Raw genomic sequence first — 22,737 nt, 5'->3', positions numbered from 1 at the left:
TAAGCTTGTAGTCATTTTGATTTTTTTCAACTTAAGTTAAGTCAAATGTGAAACTAGAGAGCAGTTAAGTCTATCATAGGGTCTTGCATTCTACTTTTTCCAAATTCAATATTATATAGCTTAGGAAGCCAGTTCTCGTTCATTACTCTATCTTATATATAGTTGACAGTTCATGATGCATGTTTATCAAAATAAGCCCACCTGTTGTCAAGAATTGATAGATACAAAATAAACATATCAAATTATTTTCATTAATATTTTACACTGGTAGTAAACTTCTTTTCTTCAGGTGTTAGAATCTGCATAATTAATCATGTTTATTTCTAGATGGTAAATCGGTTTCATGTTTAGAGTTGTTGGATCTTGAATGTATGGAAGAATTAAAACTTGACAGCCGAAGCTATATTAAGGAAAAGATCTGATACTGACCTAGTTTTATTCCTGTTTCTTGTATAAGGACATGTAAACTAAATTGATTTGAGCTTTTGATATTTGAAGGAGTTTTCAGTTTCCTGGTGACTTTGTCTACAAATGTATAAGCAACCTTGTATCAGATATTTTTACAAGTTTTCTTTTATCAAAGTTATGGCATGTATGGTGCAAGTTTGAAAATATATTATTAAGTATCAGATTTAAAGAAATGTTTTGTTCCAAGGTTTGACTGCATGAATAATATGAAAACGATTTGAAATTGATCAAATTATGGGCAGATTTTTCTTTACTCCTTTTAATATCATGGCCATGATTTTAGTTATAGTTTCTGGTCAAATTAACAATTTTCAATAAAATCACGTTTCAACTTCAAAGGTTCCACCATAAAAATAAGTTTCAAATTTTCTAACAGAAATTCCTTGACCTGAACAATAAGACAAATTAATTTTTCTGTCAGATTTGTAAATACATATACAAAAGGTTGAGATAATGTTACTTGTTATAAAGTCGGACAGGGATATATTATTGCCGTGATCTGACATTTTTCATTAAATAGTTTTGGATCAAAACATTTATTTTCTTGTAAGCTTGATTTAATTCGTGAAATCTGGACATGAAATGTTTAATTGAAATCATTGTTATGATTATGTTTATCGACAGATGACATATGTCACATGGGTTATTTACGATTGTTCAGGTATTTGTCGTAGAAATATCAAATCAGCACTTGGGTAAATTGGTGTGCGTTCGGATAAGAGGGTTGGTCAGTTAGATACCTTTGGCATCTTTGGAACAAAAGAGCTACGTTTTGATTTGGGTTTCATGCCTTGACCTATAACCTGGTTGCAATTTGAAAAAATTAAACTGACACTAGGGTCTGTTGAAAATGTTGTTTGACCTTTTGCATTAGTTATTGAAAATAATCTTGATTGTAGTACATATTTGAATTGTATTAGTATGTTAAAAGGGTCATATATGGTGACCCAGAAACTTGCAGGTATACAATTACATATTCATTGCAGTTATATAACGAAGCAGACATTTTTATTTCTGTTCAGTCGTCAACATGCTAAATGAACTACATTTCACAGTTGAGCATATATTTCTTAAGAAAATAGTTTAGTCATTTTTATACGACCGCAAATTTTGAAAAAATTTTCGTCGTATATTGCTATCACGTTGGCGTCTGCGTCGTCGTCGTCGTCGTCGTCGTCGTCGTCGTCGTCGTCCGGCGTCCGAATACTTTTAGTTTTCGCACTCTAACTTTAGTAAAAGTGAATAGAAATCTATGAAATTTTAACACAAGGTTTATGACCATAAAAGGAAGGTTGGTATTGATTTTGGGAGTTTTGGTCCCAACATTTTAGGAATAAGGGGCCAAAAAGGGCCCAAATAAGCATTTTCTTGGTTTTCGCACCATAACTTTAGTTTAAGTTGATAGAAATCTATGAAATTTTGACACAAGGTTTATGACCACAAAAGAAAGATTGGGATTGATTTTGGGAGTTTTGGTTTCAATAGTTTAGGAATAAGGGGCCAATAAAGGGCCCAAATAAGCATTTTTCTTGGTTTTTGCACAATAACCTTAGGTTAAGTAAATGGAAATCTATGAAATTTAAACACAATGTTTATGACCACAAAAGGAAGGTTGGTATTTATTTTGGGAGTTTAGGACCCAACAGATTAGGAATTAGGGGCCAAAAAGGGACCCAAATAAGCATTTTTCTTGGTTTTCGCACTATAATGTTAGTATAAGTAAATACAAATCTATGAAATTTAAACACAAGGCTTATGACCATAAAAGGAAGGTTGGTATTGATTTTGGGAGTTTTGGTCCCAACAGTTTAGGAAAAAGGGGCCCAAAGGGTCCAAAATTAAACTTTGTTTGATTTCATCAAAATTGAATAATTGGGGTTCTTTGATATGCCGAATCTAACTGTATATGTAGATTCTCAACTTTTGGTCCTGTTTTCAAATTGGTCTACATTAAGGTCCAAAGGGTCCAAAATTAAACTTAGTTTGATTTTGACAAAAAATGAATCGGTTGGGTTCTTTGATATGTTGAATCTAAAAATGTACTTAGATTCTTGATTATTGAAGTTTTTTTGGTCCAGTTTTCAAATTGGTCTACATTAAGGTCCAAAGGGTCCAAAATTAAACTTTGTTTGATTTCATCAAAAATTGAATCCTTGGGGTTCTTTGATATGCCAAATCTAACTGTGTATGTAGATTCTTCATTTTTGGTCCTGTTTTCAAATTTCAAATTCTACATTAAAGTCCAAAGGGTCCAAAATTAAACTAAGTTTGATTTTAACAAAAATTGAATTCTTGGGCCTCTTTGATATGCTGAATCTAAACATGTACTTAGATTTTTGATTATGGGCCCAGTTTTCAAGTTGGTCCAAATCAGGATCTAAAATTATTATATTAAGTATTGTGCAATAGCAAGTCTTTTCAATTGCACAGTATTGTGCAATGGCAAGAAATATCTAATTGCACAATATTGTGAAATAGCAAATTTTTTTTTAATTAGAGTTATCTTTCTTTGTCCAGAATAGTAAGCAAGAAATATCCTATTTGTGCAATAGCAAGAATTTTTTTTAATTGGAGTTATCTTTCTTTGTCCAGAATCAACTTAAATCTTTGTTATATACAATATACAATGTATATGTCGTGTACATGTTATTATTTTGTACAGGTTATTACTTGTACAAAATTTTCATACAAGTAATTACTTGTATGATGCCATCATACAGGTTATTACTTGTATAAATATAATTGTACAAGTAATAACCTGTACAAATTTTGTGGAGAAAAAGATAATAACTTGTACAAATCATTATTTTATATTGGCCTATTTGAAGTTCACAACAAATTGTTTCCCTTTTAACATATAATTCATTACTTTGCCTAAAGTTATAAACTCTCAATATGTGAGTACATTTAACATATCAAGTATATGAGCAAAACTGTTCATTTAAGTAGTCAAAACTAAAGGGCAGAGATGGAAAACAGTATAGAAAAGAAATTTAATGATGAAATAATTAAATTGTGTGATGACAATAATAATTCTTCTAATAATTCATTATTTACACGTGAAAGATACAGAGAGACTATTGGGAATGTAAAGAAAGCAAAATTAAGTTCCAAAAAGACTGCTCTTCAAAGATATTTCTTAAGGCAATATGATATTTTGAGTGTAGCAGGCATTGAAAAACTCATTCGCAAAGGCGACATTTTTTTTTTACTATTGTACAGTAGATGAACTTTATCCATTAACATTAGAACTGCACATTCTGGAATTGGCCATGGAGGCATCCACAAGACATACAAGGAGTTAATAAAACAATTTGCCAATATCAGCAGAGAATTTATCAGAATTTTCATTCAGATGTGTGAACAATGTATTTTGAAGAAAAGTCGTACTGCAACCACAAAATTAGTTGTTCGTCCTATCACTTCTACAGACTTTAATTCCCGTTGTCAAGTAGACCTTGTTGACTATCAGTCATTTCCAAATGGAGAATACAAGTGGATCATGCACTACCAGGACCACTTTTTTCTACTTATGGGATCTCCACATATACTGCAAAGTGATAATGGAAGGGAATTTACGGCTATTGTAATTACAGAACTTAAACATGTTAAACTCATTTGGCCAGAGCTGAAATAAATGAATGAAGGGTACCAATTTATTTTTGCTTTTAACGACCATGTCACTTTGCACCAGAAGTCCGTATTTACGTGGAATCTAGCTGTTTAGCTAAATTTGCATAAGATGTCACATGAGCTTATATTTATGTCATTACTTTGCGTCCTTCGTTCATCTGTAAACTTCTAACATTTCAACAATAATACTGATAAACAGAAAAACAAACACAATATAAATTTCAAAAAATACGAAAGATAATGAGTTGTACAAGTTATTATCTTTTTCTCCACAAAATTTGTACAGGTTATTACTTGTACAATTATATTTATACAAGTAATAACCTGTATGATGGCATCATACAAGTAATTACTTGTATGAAAATTTTGTACAAGTAATAACCTGTACAAAATAATAAAATGTACACGACATATATACACTTTTTACTACCAACTGATAAATTTAAATAATCTTTACCATTCAGTGATAACAAGCAGTTTTTTTACATCTTAATATTTTATGATGTATTTAAATGAGTAGTTATTGTTGCAAACTCCATTAGAAATTTGAATTGATATCAGTTTTGAAAAAGGGAAACGGGGATGTGAAAAAAAAGGGGGGGGGTTAAATTTTTCTCATTTCAGATTTCATAAATAAAAAGAAAATTTCTTCAAACATTTTTTTGAGAGGATTAATATTCAACAGCATAGTGATTTGCTCAAAGGCAAAAAAAACCTTTTAAGTTCATTAGACCACATTCATTCTGTGTCAGAAACCTATGCTGTGTCAACTATTTAATTTTAGATTTAAAAAGTTTGAAGAAGAAATCTTTAATTGATTTGTAAAATCTTGGCATTTGTTTTGTGTAAAAAAAACCCATGTAATGTCAAAAATTTGATCACAATCCAAATTCAGAGCTGTATCATGCTTGAATGTTTTGTCCATACTTGCCCATACTGTTCAGGGTTCGACCTCTGCGGTCGTATCAAGCTGCGCCCTGCGGAGCACCTGGTTGAAGTATAATAGAAACCCCAAAAATGCGTAAAAAGCAGTTGGTTTAATTGTTGGTAAAATTATATTTTTATTGTCCTGAAAACTTCTAAAAAGAAAAAATAATACTTGTCAGTTTTGGTAGAAAGATTTGATTGTACTTTGTAAACGACTTAGAAAATCAATATATCTCAACACTCTTTTAAGAAATGATGTATATTCGGTTATAAGCTTCTTTAAGTTATTAACACAGACAAAATGTCTGCATGAAATGTCTATTGTGTATGAAACAAAGTGATAAAAGATTTGATTTAGATCACTTTCGCTTTTTTATGCATGGGTCCTTTTGTTGTCAGTCAATGTAGAAAGCGATTTCACACTTTCAATTTTTTCCGGGGCTCACAATAATAACACTGGAAGATCATTTTTCACTCGACCTCTCGTTTTTCATGGAAGTTTATGTGAAACTATGTACCGTAAGAAGATAAGATATAGATCACAGGTCTATTGTCATATTACGATCGGTGTTCATGACAAGATGGCGTTAAATTGATATGTCTTTATATTTCAAAAGCGTTCACTTTTAAGTATTTTTGTATTACAAATTAGACGGTTATATATGGTAAACTTAAAAGACGAACAACATTTTTTTGTCTCATTATGTCTTGGGTATAATAGATTTTACTTTCATGTGTGGATTTTTATGTCGTCTGGGGTGGAGAGTGTCGAAATTTGATCTCTTCATAGACCTATCCATTAGCATAGCAAATGCATAAAACTTAGCGAAATTAAAAGGTCATATTTATATCGGATCGTCATTCTTGTTCCCAGTACTAATTACAATTCTGTGATATTTGTAATTAAAAACTTAAAACCTTGAGTTAATCAGTTTAAATTTGAAAAGTTGGTTGATATTTTTATATTCAAATTGTAATGTGCTGGTAAATTGATTTCGAAAAAGGTAGTTGAATTCGAAAGTCTTTGAAATCTGAGATAATATCAAATCCTTCAATAAAAGTGCCATAAAAATTAGGGAAATTATAGCTATTAGTTTACCCCCTGTAAATGAAAAGAGAGAAACCATTAAAAGTAATTGGTGGTGAACTGATCTTGAATTAAGAAGTGTACAATGTATAAGTATTTTTGTACTTGAAGATAAACATGATAAATGTTTGACACTTTCCAGTTTCTTTTGTAATATGTAAAATGGCTAGTTGATCTGAACAATGTGGTCAACCATTTATATGCTACTTTAGTTGAAAAATATTGTCTTTAATTTCTCAATCCATGTTTGAAGTATTAAAATGATATAGGTAACATACACAAGACAAAACTTTACTTTTACATTCTTCCTAAAATGTTCAGTTGACTTTTGATTTTTATGCCCCACCAACGATAGTAGAGGGGCATTATGTTTTCTGGTCTGTGCGTCCGTTTGTTCGTCCGTCTGTCCCGCTTCAGGTTAAAGTTTTTGGTCAAGGTAGTTTTTGATGAAGTTGAAGTCCAATCGACTTCAAACTTAGTATACATGTTCCCTATGATATGATATTTTTAATTTTAATGCCAAATTAGAGGGTTTACCCCAATTTCACGGTCCACTGAACATAGAAAATGATAGTGCGAGTGGGGCATTCGTGTACTGGGGACACATTCTTGTTTTTTAATGTATTTTCTGTGCTTCACTATGCCAGTAACATATACGTCGCAATACCATTAGTAGAAAGTTTTCTTTAAAAGCAAAATTAGGAACATTTAAAATTAAATATTAAATTTAAAAGCAAGGCAATATTACAAAATACTGCAGAAGATAACAATAGCTAATTTGCTTCTCCCATAAGCTTCTAAATCATCGTCAAACTCAAGATTTTGCTTCCAGTTGGTCAGAAAAAAATTTGAAGCAATTCAGTCAAGAGCTTTCAAATATTTGCCATAAAGTGCAAATTGAAAATGTCAAAAAAAAGAAAGAAATAAACTCAATCAATTAGGAAGATAACCTACATTGGGCAGCAAGTTGCTCACACAATAAAAGTTAAATTAAGTATAGTGAGGTATAAATATAACCAGTAGAGTGTACTCAAAATTGTATATTATAATTTCTAGTTTCTAGTTGCAATCAAAGATTACATTTCACTTGTACTATAATGTTTTGTGTTTTATTTCAGGCCTATTTAAGAGAAGGTGTAGCTCTACAACAATTAGGACAGCATGGAGATGCCCTGGCAGCGTTTGCTGTGGGACTGGCACAAGATTCTTCCAATACTAGTTTGTTATCCGGACTTGTGGATTCCGCCTTGAAGTCACCGCTCAAAGGTTAGTGTGATGTCAATTCAGTTTTTTATGCAATGGAAAAGAATGTATAGATTGTATCATTTCAACACTGTAAATCACTACAAGGACGTAAAAAAAACAAATAAAACAGTCTCTGACACGCTTCACCACAAGTACTACGACCCAGGCTTGTAAAATTCTTCTGTACAAACCATCAGAATCCTACTAAAATTTAAAAATCTTGAGCTTTTGGCTTGTGGATAGCTGTAAAAGGGAGAGTGCTTCTATTGCTGTTCTTCCTCTCATGAAATAGCATCCTGAAAAAATATACAATGGAAATATTTCTCAACTAAGTTTTTTGCTTCTTCATTCATTAGCATTGCAAAAACTTCAGAAATAAATAACAATAATTTTATTTGTTGTAAACATATTGATATTTCTATTTCAGAGAAACTGGGTCCAACATTTCAACAACTGCAGAAATTAAAGTTACACCAAAGTCCATTTGTTATAATCTCTGTGATTGGTCAGGAGCTGTTAGCAGCTGGTCTCTATGGCTCCTCAATCGCAATGTTGGAAGCTGCGCTTCAGATTGGGACTTGCAGTTTAAAGTTACGAGGCTCTGTGTTCTCAGCCCTCAGCAGTGCACATTGGGGACTTGGCAATATAGACAAAGCAATAACATACATGCAGCATGACTTGTCTGTAGCCAAATCTCTAGGTAGGTTTAAAGTTACGAGGCTCTGTGTAATCAGCCCTCAGAAATGCACATAGAAATTTCATATCAAAAGGTCCATGCATATATACTATGCTGTATTTTTTTGTGTGGATATATGAGACAGTCCCTATCTTTTTGATGATACTTTTTAATTCTATCCATAAATCATGGAATTTTTATCAATTTCTAAAAAACAATTTGCTTAAAATTTGCATGATATCGTGACCAACTTTTTGTAACTTTTATATAAAAAAGTATTAGGCGTATACTTTTGCACAATATTGTCTAGAGCATCTATTAGATATATATTATTTTATGACTGTCAGGGATATCAGATGCCATAAAGACATCTGCCATGCAACATCTTTAGAATCCTATTGTCTGTTTACTGAGTATCTAGTTTCCAAATCACTATTTCAAAGCTGTTGCTTTTTTTAAATAGAAAGTTTATTATTTTGCAATATATGGAATGACTGTTATTTGATAGTACAACAGCTGACAGTTAAAAAATTGAGTTCACTATGAAATGAAATTGTTCTTTTAGTCATGATAAAGGAAATTTGGAAGTTAACTAAATGACTTATTTGAAATTTTAATAATAAATAATACACAAGAATAATATTTCTCCAGCTTGAAATCTATAATTTATAAACCTGTCATGAATTCGAAAACATTTAGAGATTAAAAAACAAAAATGTCTGCCATTCTTTCAATATTCTTTAAGGGGAGATAATTCATTCTCAAAACAAAATAAATTGCCAAATTTCAATTTATAGAAATCAGTTTAATGGAGCAAAGATCTTAATGACATCAAGCTTTTTCCTAAGGGCAAAGTTTAAAATTTTACTTGTCAAAACAACTTCAAAATCATTGTGGAAATAAGAAAAGGCGAGAACTACAGGTACTGTCACTGAATCAACACAAGGTTGGAGTTATACTGAATTATGGCGATATAAAATTGATTTCCATTGAAGAGATGTATTCATTTGTATACATAAGTCGTTAAACAACTTGTTAGATTTTAACATTTAGAAAATTTAATTTAGTGAAAAGACTTAAATATAGTCATTTAAACATAAAATTAACTCTGAACCTCATGGTACCTTAGGGTTTAGGGGAAGGCGGTGACAATGAAAGTGTTATGAAACCAATTTGACAATTATTTTAAGAATTTTACTTTAAAAGGCTACAACAATAAAATGGCGTTAAAATGTCACTAAAATGTTTCTGTTAAACGGTAAAAATTCCATTTAGTATATTATGTTAGATACTAAATGTGTTCTCCAAGGACATGTACAAACAAAGGGGTGTGAAAGTTAAATTCTTGTTGTAATTAGGAGAAATAGATTTTCTTTCAAAAACTATTTGATTCAAATTCAAATTCCTATTTTCCTTTTTTAGAAATAACTGAAGTTTTAGTAATGATATATTTTGCAGATTAATTTAAATGAACATTCTAGTGCAATTCTAAATGAGACATACTACACTATAAGAGTAGGGGCCATAGTACTGTACCCTTGTCTTTTAAGAGCCTTATAGAACAATTTAAAATAAATCTCAATAAAAACTGTTTTTGTCTTAATTGTTATAGTTGCTTAATTTCTAAACTTATAGAAGTAATTGGTAGTCATTTATTAAATTGATGCGAACTCTTAGTAAGCAGTTTTGAGAATAGCATCTGACAGTTTACTTTTCTTAAAAGCCCAAATGACATTTGAGTAGAATTGGCCACTCATCATAAAAATGGTGAACACAAGAAAGATTTATGGTATAGTTTGTTTTTTTTTAGATTTTACATTTTTTTTACACAATAATTGTCGTTTATAAATCAAACATCAACATTTATGAGATTTACAAGACAGGTTTCACTTTTCATAGATATTTACTTTGACATTCTTCGGTGTGTGCATGATGACGATTTCTGTCATTTCCAGCCACACCCCCTTTTTCAATAAGTAGGTTACAATAAATAGTTGTAAAGATGGAGATCACAAAATTCTTTAGTTTATGTTCAAAATGTGACCTTGCCTGTAGGAGTCAAACTTTTAAATGGTCATTTAATTGTTTGGTTGGTGGCTGACCATTAACCCTGTTCTCTTTAATTAGAGGTTCACCATCAGATTTTAACGTGTTGACTTCAGCGGGTATTGTACCAAACCTGTGATCATGGACAGAATAGGTGTCGAAATTCTCAAATTAATGTCCTTAAAAGCATTTGGTCATAATTTTCTATTATTGGTTACATATTTTAAGTAAAATAATTTGAAATGAAAATTTTTAAGAGCCTGGAGCAATATTTTATTTTTCTAATCATGCCATGCTTTTTTGAAGTTATTCCGATTTTTACATTTTAAGTGGAAAGCCATATTAATTTGTAATTTTTATATGTTTGTTTTATTATTCTTTGTTTATATGAGTGTTAGAACAAGCCTTAGGTCCTTATACATATTAAATTTGTTCTCTTTTTCACTAGATCATTGTAATTAAATATTAACTAATGCCTTTTTTATAGCAATAAAAAAAATATAAATGGTATAAAGACTAGTTATTTTAGCATCTAAATCATAAAGAACTGTTATGTTAAAATCTGATAAATTGGTGTAAATTGATTAAAATAATAAAAATATTGAAGTTGTCAATAGTCATTAGAAGTACCTCTGTAGGGAATAGGAAAATTCATGTTAAACATGAAACTAATACTTCTAGTTATCTTGATGTAATAATGGATGTACGGAATTTTCATCACAAGTATGAAATTTCCCTTATCACTGATTATATTATAAATATCATGGAAATGTATGTAGATGTATCATTTCATATTTCTGACCGTAGTTAAATATTACTTTTTTATTCCCAGGTGTAAAATTTCATTGACCCCTGATTACTCTAATAATTATTATGGAAATGTATCATTTCAAATTGCTGATTGAGTGTAGTCAAATATTTCTTTTTGAATTCCTGGATGGAAAAAGCTTAATTGATAATGCTGCATCACCACCCCAATGTATCAAACTTAATTAGGAGTCTATGAACATTTTTATTACAGATTGGTCAATAATAATGCTAATTTGCATGCCCTTGGGTCTCATTTTTGTTATGTTTTCTTTTGCCAAATTAGGTTTTATTTCAATCAAAGAAAAATTCCCAAGAAGTACAATATAAAAATAATTGATACTAAATAATTTATTTTCTGTGAATGTGAACTATCGGCCCTATTTCTTTGGAGGTCAACAATACGGAAACACAAACAGTTTAAGCAGTTTCAATAGGGTTGTAGAGGTGAAGGGAAAGTTACATTCAAAATGCCTGAAATTAAAGAGAATATTATAGATAATATTTTTGGAGGAATGTTTTCTTTGAAAAGTTCTGAAAATTGTTTTAAAGCAGACAAAAGAGAGACTTGAGATACCAAAAGGTTTTCAAACTCATAAGTAAAAAATATTATGGCAAATACTTTAAAACAATCAAAATACAAACAGTATAGAAAAGACAACATAGAAAACTAATGACTGAATGTTTGATGATAAAGCAGTTAATTTAGAAATAAAACAGTCAATCTAACATCTTTTTGGAAGAATATTTTACAAAAAGAAAATTTAATCTTCAGACTCAGTCCACAAAACCATTGTTAAATTTGGAATCCACATATATCGACCAAATGTACTATTCATTGGAAATTTATAAAGTATTGTATATAACCTGACATAAATACTACTTCTCTCAAGGAGGTATTGCCAAATTTATTACAATGTGTAACATCAATCAGTCGTAAATCAAGCCGAAAAAAAAGAAAAAGGTAAAAATCTTGTGTTTTTTGTGTTGTCTAACATTAAAACCTTAGTGACATCTCTTTATTGACGGTTTCTTTGAGAAAAACAATAAAATGTGATCCATTATTTTTATATCAACATAAGCGCATACACTTAAACCGAAGACATTAACCTATGTGTAGTTTTTTGCTCGATCAGTTTTCGTTCCTTGTGCGGAAGTATAAATGTCAATGGGCTGTCATGATTTATTTCTTGTTTGGTCCCACGGTTCTGTGTGTTTTATGATAGGTTAACTGTCACACACATATATATATATATATATATATATGTCTAAGTAAGGTTAAACAGGTTCTGAGTGTACATGTCCTTTTATATTCTCACAATTTCTCTTTGATATCTTTTTGGGAAACAGTGCTGCTTATCTCTTTGATTTTTTTTACTTATATTTTTACTATGTTTCTTTGACATCTTTTTGGCGACAAAATGCTGCTGATTTATCTCTTTTAAGGTTTATGTATTGAATGTTTACAAACAAGACTTTTCAATAAAAAGGAATAATTTTTTCGTCATTGGAGTCTCACTTTTTATGTATCGCAATTTGCATACAATTCATTTGTTTGTATATTGTATTGTTATTTGAATAATTACAATAGAATGTTATCGGATATAATTTGAGAAAAACAAAATTTAATTTGTATTTTACATGAGATAGCTTTGACTAAAGAAGATAAAAAAGAAACCACACTCTTTATGTTTTATTGTGTAATTTAATTTCATGCTTTTTTAAATTGAAAGTTGGCAGCTAGAACTAAATGAAAACAATTATGCAGATTTCAAAGGTCATTTTAATTGATTCTTTCTTGTGAAATTATGAAAGAATGTTGATATCTTTAATTACACTGTGAAAATTATTATTTTGACAGTGTTTGAAATTGAGGTACATTTAAAAGAATTTTATCAACTTTGAAATTATCAATATTGAACAATATGTTTATAAGTATACAGTATGTTTATAAGTATACAATGATTTTTATCTGCAGTGAAGGGGTCTTATAATTATTTTGTACAAACAAGCTAGATTAATGATGTTGAATATTTTGGCAACAGTTGTAAAATATTTATTTATTTATAATAATCTTCTTCTGGGTTAATGAAGCGTTTTTATATACAAACCGTATAAACCCTTTAATCATACTTTAAATTGATGATGATTTTGTAAGGATAAAGTACGTCTGCTTCTAGAACTGGGGTCATAAATAAAATTTTAAAGATGTGAATTCAACTTTGAAATATTTTGGAGACATGTGTCTGAATTCAGCTTTAATTTTAGTGTTTAGGGAGGGCAGAGTTATCACTGTAAACATTAGGTCCTTATTCTCTTAGTTCAAATACTAAATAGTACATTGTTTATTTAGTCAAAATGTTGCAACTTGTTTGATACAAGATATAAAGAGAAGAACAACATTTTGTGAAATAGGATCGCTCGTTCTTCATCAGATAAGCTTGTTAGACAAACTTTTAACTGACGACTGCGAAATAATCGATACACATTATATCTTTTGTGTTCCTATACATAACAAATGAAACAAATTTTAACAGGTTGTGTCGGGTAGCAAGGTCGCAGAGTATCATCTGCATGAATGTCAAAATATTGCAAATCAAATATTTACGCACTTGAATGACACAGAAATCATGGTTAATATTAAGCTTTATTGTAAAGTACACAAAGTCAAACTTGCAAACACTTGACTGACACAAGACCTTATGGTGTGAATGCAGTTGCTATGCCATTGTCTAACATTAGATTGCTTGTAAACTATACAATAACAAACATTTTAAACACTTGTCTGTCTTAAGATCATTTGTATCTAGGTTCTTAAAAAGTATTTCACTTATTTTCAAACAAACTTTCAAAAACATCAAAGCTTTAAGAAATTGAGCTAGCCTCCTGCTTTAGTGAAAATTTCTGAAAACATCACTTTAAAACTTTTTAAAACACCTGTTGGTTCATGATATATCTGGTCTCTGTAAACAAATACTGATATTGAACTATTCCCTCTTTGCACACTTTAATCTTTTTAAGACATACAAAAAGTAAAATTTGCTTGAAAAAAAGCTACTTTTGATGAATTCAACAATAATGAACATGTAGTGAAATTAGACAACCAGCAGAATATCAAAATCTATATTAAAAAGTATGAATTAAGAAACAATCTTTCAAACAACATCAACCCCCATGACTGCCTTTAACTCTTTTGTAAAAGGTCCTGGGCTCATGATACTTGGGCTTGGTTAAACTATTAAATCTGTAATTGCTGCTTCTCAACAAGCACATTGCCTTTAGCAGTAAAACAAATACTGATTGGCTTAGAATCAACGATATGTTTTAGAGTAAGGAGATGTTTCTTTCAGTATACTTGAACGTGTGAGCCTGACCTGAAAATGTAACTGCATATTGGTCGATTGTGAAACAAGATATCTACTTGCTTTTTGTGTACATTTTGTGTGAAAAAATTCTGAATCATGTTAAACGTCAATTAGTATTGAATGTTTACCAATTTTTTGATTGATTTAAGTGGCCTTATATCAAATTGCTCTCATTTGAGTGGTTTCTTGTGCATAAATAAATAAATAAATTTTTTGCATTTTTTTGCAGGTGACATTGAGGGAGAATGCAGAGCCCATGGAAATCTTGGATCCGCTTATTTCTCCAAAGGACACTACAAGGAGGCGCTATCAAATCATCGGTACCAGTTAGCATTGGCAATGAAACTGAAACATCGTCAGTCAGCAGCCAGTGCTCTGGGCAGTCTTGGACACGTATACACAGCAATTGGGGATTACCCCAATGCCCTACAGAGTCATAAACAGTGTCTATTTCTAAACAAACAGTGTGGTGACAAACACGCTGAAGCTCGTGAAATTGGAAATGCTGGTGCAGTATATTTGGCAATGGCTGAATTTTCTAGTGCTGTTGAATGTCACAATAAACATTTAGAAATTGCCAAAAAGTTAAACAATAGTACTGAAGAAGCCAGGGCATATAGTAATTTAGGCAGTGCTTACCATTATAAGAGGGATTATGAAAAAGCAATAAAATTTCATGAACAAGTGTTGAAAATAGCAGAGCAGAAAAAAGACAAAGTGTTAGAAGCCAGGGCATATGCTGGTTTAGGTCATGCAGCAAGATGCAAGCAGGATTATGAAACAGCGAAAAATTATCATGAAAAACAACTTGATAATGCTCTTGAAACAAAAGACAAGGTAGCAGAAGGAAGAGCATGTTCAAATTTAGGAATTATATATCACCAACTAAGAGAATACAAATCAGCTCTTAAACTTCATGAAGTGCATTTAAAAATTGCCAAGAGTCTCGGCGATCGTGCTAGTCAAGGTAGAGCTCTAGGCAACATTGGTAATGCTCATATCGCATTAAAACAGTACGATCAAGCTGTGAAATATCATAAACAGGAAGTGGCTATATCCTCGGAGGTCAACGATCGGCATTCTGAAGGAGCAACACATGGAAATTTAGCTGTAGCCTATCAAGCTCTTGGAATGTTTGACAAGGCTATTCTCCATTACATGTCTCATTTGAATATTTCAAAGGAGTTAAAAGACACATCAAGTGAGGCAAGAGCTCTGTGCAATTTAGGGAACTATTACAGTTCAAGGGGAGATTACTTGTCTGCAGTGAAATATTATGAGGATTATTTGATTTTGTCACAGGAATTACACGACTCTGAAGGTGAAGCTAAGGCCTGTTTTAATTTAGGATATGTGCATTTTGGTCTTGGCAATCACTTAGAGGCAGTGCGATACTATGAACAAGATTTGTCTATAGCACGGGAGCTTCAGGACCAGTTAGGGATAGCCAGGGCATACTGTAATCTAGGTCTTGCACACAAGGCATTGCATAACTATATGGATGCTTTGGAGTGCCAGAAAAAGTGCTTATCTATGATGAAAAACATGAAAAACACAAAAGGTATTTTCCGTGCTTTGGGAAATATTGGTGATATAACGCTTAAAACGGGTGATACTTCAGAAGCAATAAAAATATACAACCAGCAGTTACAGCTGGCAAAACAATGCAATAGTAAGGATTTGGTAGCAACTGCTTATGGAGCTCTAGGTGCTGCTCACAGAACTTTAGGTCAATTTGATAAAGCTCTAGGTTATCATACGCAGGAGTTAAGTATACGACAGGACATGGACGACAAAAGAGGTGAATGTAGAGCTCATGGTAACCTAGGTAACGTACACATGTCATTAGGAAATTATATGAATGCTTTGAAATGTTATGAAGAACAGCTGGAGAAAAGCCAGGAATTACAAGATAGTGCCCTTGAAGCACAAGCTTGTGGGAACCTGGGTATTACAAGAATGAACATGGGATCTTTCGAAGATGCTATTGGCATGTTTGAACAGCAGCTTGCCATGCTTGAACAAGTTTGTAGTGCTAATTCTATATACGATAAAGGACGTGCCTTAGGTAACCTTGGTGATTGTTACGAGGCTCTCGGTGATTATGAAGAATCGATTCGGTGTCATGAACAATATTTGGCAACTGCTCAACAAGCCAATAGTCTTTCCGACCAGGATAAGGCATACCGAGGTCTTGGCAATGCTCATCGTTCAGTAGGCAACTTACAACAGGCATTGGTATGCTTTGAAAAGAGACTGGTTGTCGCCCATGAGCTGAACAGCTCCTCAGCAAAAGCATCAGCATATGGGGAGTTAGGATGTTTGCATAGCCTGCTGGGTAATTTCGAACAGGCCATTTCTTGTCTTCAGCATCAATTGTCTATTGCCAAGGAGATTGGGGATAGCATGTGTGAAGGAGAAGCAGCCTGTGGTTTAGGAGGAGTTTATCAGAACATGGGAGAGTATGAGAAAGCTTTAGAATACCACCAGATGGACCTACAGATTGCAGAAACAACAGAAAATACAGCTTGTCAGTGTAAGTAAAACAGGAAGTTAGGGGTAGTGCAGCAGTAAATACTTTTAGCTAGAATCATTGGCTGGTGTGTTCTGTGAGAAATCTAACAACACAACATTTGCTATTCAAATCAGTCCTTAATCTGTTTCTCCACTCTGGAATTTAAAATTTAAAAATCTGTACAAGGTTTTTCCTTTTCCCTTAATTTTTTTACTTTTACATGAAATTTGCTCAAAATTGACCCGGTGTCATATGGTATTTTGAACCCCATGGTAAATTGACCCCGGGGTCAAAATACCGCTATGGTAAATTGAACCCCCCCATGGTAAATTGAACCCCCCCTGTATGGAAAATTGAACCCCCATGGTAAATTGAACCCCCCTGTTTTTTTCATCCTAGATGAATATTAGAACATTTTACATTATTCTAAAGCTTATCATAGATTAAAAAATCATTCATACAAGAAGGGGAGGTACATTTTCCATGCTCAATTAAAAGAAATATCTTTGCTTGGTATAAGTGCTCTGAAGTCTTTACCAACAAAATGTCATTCAAAATACTTATTGACACATTATAACTAGACCATATGTAGCTTGAATGCTTTAATTATTTGTAATTATAACATATGTATATATATATATAAGGGTAGTTTTGATTTTCCATGGTAAAAAAAGGGGGAGGGGGTCAAAATACCATGGCAAAGTAAAATTTAAAAAATATCTTTTCCAGCAAGTTAAATACATACAAACTACTTATTTGTGTATTCTAACTACATAAAAGAGTTCGAATTGCCAGAATTTCTGAAATTAAAGGCCTAGAGTAGGGGGTTCAATATACCGCAGGAGGGTCAAAATACCATGGCAAAGTAAAATTTTCAAAATATCTTTTCCATCAAAGTTAATACATACAAACAACTTATGTGTGTATATTAACTACATATAAGAGCTAAAATTGCCAGATTTTTTTGAATTGTCTATAGTAAGGGGTTCAATATACCGCAGGGGGGTCAAAATACCATGGCAAAAAAAAAATTTCAAAATATCTTTTCCATCAAAGTTAATACATACAAACTACTTGTGTGTGTATATTAACTACAAATAAGAGCTAAAATTGCCCGATTTTTTTGAATTGTCTATAGTAAGGGGTTAAATATACCGCAGGGGGGTCAAAATACAATGGCAAAGTAAAATTTTCAAAATATCTTTTCTAGCAAGTTAAATACATTCAAACTACTTATTTGTGTATTCTAACTACATAAAAGAGTTTGAATTGCCAGAATTTCTGAAATTAAAGGCCTTGAGTAGGGGGTTCAATATACCGCAAGGGGGGGGGGGGTCAAAATACCATGGCAAAGTAAAATTTTCAAAATAACTTTTCCAGCAAGTTTAATACATACAAACTCCTTATTTGTGTATTCTAACTACATTAAAAAGTTAGAAATGCCAGAACTTTTTAAATTAAAGGTCTAGAGTGAGGGGTTCAATATACCGCAAGGGGGGTCAAAATACCATGGCAAAGTAAAATTTTCAAAATATCTTTTCCATCAAAGTTAATACATACAAACTACTTGTGTGTGTATATTAACTACATATAAGAGCTAAAATTGCCAGATTTTTTTGAATTGTCTATAGTATTAGGGGTTCAATATATCGCAGGGGGTCAAAATACAATGACAAAGTAAAATTTCAAAATATCTTTTCCAGCAAGTTTAATAAATACATCTACCTATGGGTGTATTCTAACTACATAAAAGAGTTAGAATTGATAGAATTTCTGAAATTAAAGGCCTAGAGTAGGGGGTTCAATATACCGCAGGGGGGTCAAAATACCATGGCAAAGTAAAATTTTTAAAATATCTTTTCCAGCAAGTTTAATACATACAAACTACTTATTGGTGTATTCTAACTACATAAAAAAGTTCAAATTGCCAGAATTTCTGAAATTAAAGGCCTAGAGTAGGGGGTTCAATATACCGCAGGGGGGTCCAAATACCATGGCAAAGTAAAATTTCCCCCTACTATAGACCTTGAATTTCAAAAATTCAAGGTTCTAACTCCTTAACATAGTTATAATACTCCAATAAGTAGTTTGTATGTATTTAATATACTGGAAAAGATATTTTGAAAATTTTACTTAGCCATGGTATTTTGACCCCCCTGCGGTATATTGAACACCCTACTATAGACCTTGAATTTCAAAAATTCAAGCTATTCTAACTCCTTAACATAGTTATAATACTTCAATAAGTAGTTTGTATGTATTAAATAAACTGGAAAAGATATTTTGAAAATTTTACTTAGCCATGGTATTTTGACCCCCCTGCGGTATATTGAACCCCCTACTATAGACCTTGAATTTCAAAAATTCAAGCTATTCTAACTCCTTAACATAGTAATAATACTTCAATAAGTAGTTTGTATGTATTAAATAAACTGGAAAAGATATTTTGAAAATTTTACTTAGCCATGGTATTTTGACCCCCCTGCGGTATATTGAACCCCCTACTATAGACCTTGAATTTCAAAAATTGAAGCTATTCTAACTCCTTAACATAGTTATAATACTCCAAGAAGTAGTTTGTATGTATTTAATATACTGGAAAAGATATTTTGAAAATTTTACTTAGCCATGGTATTTTGACCCCCCTGCTGTATATTGAACCCCCTACTATAGACCTTCAATTTCAAAAATTGAAGCTATTCTAACTCCTTAACATAGTTATATTACTCCAATAAGTAGTGTGTATGTATTAAATAAACTGGAAAAGATATTTTGAAAATTTTACTTAGCCATGGTATTTTGACCCCCCTGCGGTATATTGAACCCCCTACTATAGACCTTGAATTTCAAAAATTCAAGCTATTCTAACTCCTTAACATAGTAATAATACTTCAAGAAGTAGTTTGTATGTATTAAATAAACTGGAAAAGATATTTTGAAAATTTTACTTAGCCATGGTATTTTGACCCCCCTGCGGTATATTGAACCCCCTACTATAGACCTTCAATTTCAAAAATTCAAGCTATTCTAAATCCTTAACAAAGTTATAATACTCCAATAAGTAGTTTGTATGTATTTAATATACTGGAAAAGATATTTTGAAAATTTTACTTAGCCATGGTATTTTGACCCCCCTGCGGTATATTGAACACCCTACTATAGACCTTCAATTTCAAAAATTGAAGCTATTCTAACTCCTTAACATAGTTATATTACTTCAATAAGTAGTTTGTATGTATTAAATAAACTGGAAAAGATATTTTGAAGATTTTACTTAGCCATGGTATTTTGACCCCCCTGCGGTATATTGAACCCCCTACTATAGACCTTGAATTTCAAAAATTCAAGCTATTCTAACTCCTTAACATAGTAATAATACTTCAATAAGTAGTTTGTATGTATTAAATAAACTGGAAAAGATATTTTGAAAATTTTACTTAGCCATGGTATTTTGACCCCCCTGCGGTATATTGAACCCCCTACTATAGACCTTCAATTTCAAAAATTCAAGCTATTCTAAATCCTTAACAAAGTTATAATACTCCAATAAGTAGTTTGTATGTATTTAATATACTGGAAAAGATATTTTGAAAATTTTACTTAGCCATGGTATTTTGACCCCCCTGCAGTATATTGAACCCCCTACTATAGACCTTGAATTTCAAAAATTCAAGCTATTCTAACTCCTTAACATAGTTGTAATACTCCAATAAGTAGTTTGTATGTATTTTTATATTCTGGAAAAGATATTTTGAAAATTTTACTTAGCCATGGTATTTTGACCCCCCTGCGGTATATTGAACCCCCTACTATAGACCTTGAATTTCAAAAATTCAAGCTATTCTAACTCCTTAACATAGTAATAATACTTCAATAAGTAGTTTGTATGTATTAAATAAACTGGAAAAGATATTTTGAAAATTTTACTTAGCCATGGTATTTTGACCCCCCTGCGGTATATTGAACCCCCTACTATAGACCTTGAATTTCAAAAATTGAAGCTATTCTAACTCCTTAACATAGTTATAATACTCCAAGAAGTAGTTTGTATGTATTTAATATACTGGAAAAGATATTTTGAAAATTTTACTTAGCCATGGTATTTTGACCCCCCTGCTGTATATTGAACCCCCTACTATAGACCTTCAATTTCAAAAATTGAAGCTATTCTAACTCCTTAACATAGTTATATTACTTCAATAAGTAGTTTGTATGTATTAAATAAACTGGAAAAGATATTTTGAAAATTTTACTTAGCCATGGTATTTTGACCCCCCTGCGGTATATTGAACCCCCTACTATAGACCTTGAATTTCAAAAATTCAAGCTATTCTAACTCCTTAACATAGTAATAATACTTCAATAAGTAGTTTGTATGTATTAAATAAACTGGAAAAGATATTTTGAAAATTTTACTTAGCCATGGTATTTTGACCCCCCTGCGGTATATTGAACCCCCTACTATAGACCTTCAATTTCAAAAATTCAAGCTATTCTAAATCCTTAACAAAGTTATAATACTCCAATAAGTAGTTTGTATGTATTTAATATACTGGAAAAGATATTTTGAAAATTTTACTTAGCCATGGTATTTTGACCCCCCTGCGGTATATTGAACCCCCTACTATAGACCTTGAATTTCAAAAATTCAAGCTATTCTAACTCCTTAACATAGTTGTAATACTCCAATAAGTAGTTTGTATGTATTTAATATTCTGGAAAAGATATTTTGAAAATTTTACTTAGCCATGGTATTTTGACCCCCCTGCTGTATATTGAACCCCCTACTATAGACCTTGAATTTCAAAAATTCAAGCTATTCTAACTCCTTAACATAGTTGTAATACTCCAATAAGTAGTTTGTATGTATTTAATATTCTGGAAAAGATATTTTGAAAATTTTACTTAGCCATGGTATTTTGACCCCCCTGCGGTATATTGAACCCCCTACTATAGACCTTGAATTTCAAAAATTCAAGCTATTCTTACTCCTTAACATAGTTATAATACTCCAATAAGTAGTTTGTATGTATTTAATATACTGGAAAAGATATTTTGAAAATTTTACTTAGCCATGGTATTTTGACCCCCCTGCGGTATATTGAACCCCCTACTATAGACCTTCAATTTCAAAAATTCAAGCTATTCTAACTCCTTAACATAGTTATAATACTCCAATAAGTGGTTTGTATGTGTTAAAAATGCTGGAAAAGATATTTTGAAAATTTTGCTTAGCCATGGTATTTTGACCCCCCTGCGGTATATTGAACCCCCTACTTAAAACCACAAATTTAAAAAAATGATAGCCAATAAATTGTAAATTAGATTATCTGCAATACTATTTATCAAAAACAGGGGGGTTCAATATACCGCAGGGGGGTTCAAAATACCATATGTGAAAAATGACCCCGGGGTCAAAATACCATGCGGTATAATGACCCCGGGGTCATTTTACCGCATGGTATTTTGACCCCGGGTTCACTTTTTAGGGGGTTCAAAATACCATATGACACCGGGGAAAAATTAGTTGAATGTATAATATGTTCTGCTTTCTAATAATGGAATTCATTGAAGTGCATCTGTACTCTGAAATATAAACAGTAAATGATAAATAATAAGGAGATGTGGTATGATTGCCAATGAGACATATAATGAGGGGGGATAGGACCTTTATCGGGACTCCGGGATCTTGCGTTTTTAAGCTCGAGATTTCGGGATTGACCCTTTCGGGATCCAGGAATATTTTTTTTTCGACTTTCGGGACTTCGGGATTTCGTGTTTTTAAGTCCGGGATTTCGGGATCTCGTGTTTTTAAGCCCCGGATTTCGGGCTCAGGACCCCTCCTACCCCCTCTCTATAATTTACTCTCCTACACAGTTTAAATGAATGAAGTGGATGTCAGCAATTACAGACAACCGTATTCATATAAAAGATATTTTACTGTATTGTATGAATAATTGTTGTCTGT

At 31.8% G+C, this 22,737-nt stretch overlaps 1 protein-coding gene across 3 annotated transcripts in view; it reads left to right on the top strand.

The window, feature by feature from the left end:
• LOC139527572 (tetratricopeptide repeat protein 28-like) overlaps positions 1–22,737 on the top strand; it is a 121,144-nt gene that overhangs the window by 80,070 nt on the left and 18,337 nt on the right. For all 3 annotated transcript variants that reach the window (XM_071323083.1, XM_071323085.1, XM_071323086.1), the window contains 3 exons: positions 7,234–7,381; positions 7,788–8,060; positions 14,484–16,790. In XM_071323083.1, the coding sequence (XP_071179184.1) occupies positions 7,234–7,381; positions 7,788–8,060; positions 14,484–16,790 (2,728 nt within the window). The remainder of the gene's footprint in view (positions 1–7,233; positions 7,382–7,787; positions 8,061–14,483; positions 16,791–22,737) is intronic.

This window comes from Mytilus edulis, chromosome 6 (assembly GCF_963676685.1).
Source record: "Mytilus edulis chromosome 6, xbMytEdul2.2, whole genome shotgun sequence".
Classification (NCBI taxonomy): Eukaryota; Metazoa; Mollusca; class Bivalvia; order Mytilida; family Mytilidae; genus Mytilus; species Mytilus edulis.
Note: the sequence above shows the minus strand (reverse complement) of the source record. Positions and strands in the feature narration are given on the sequence as shown.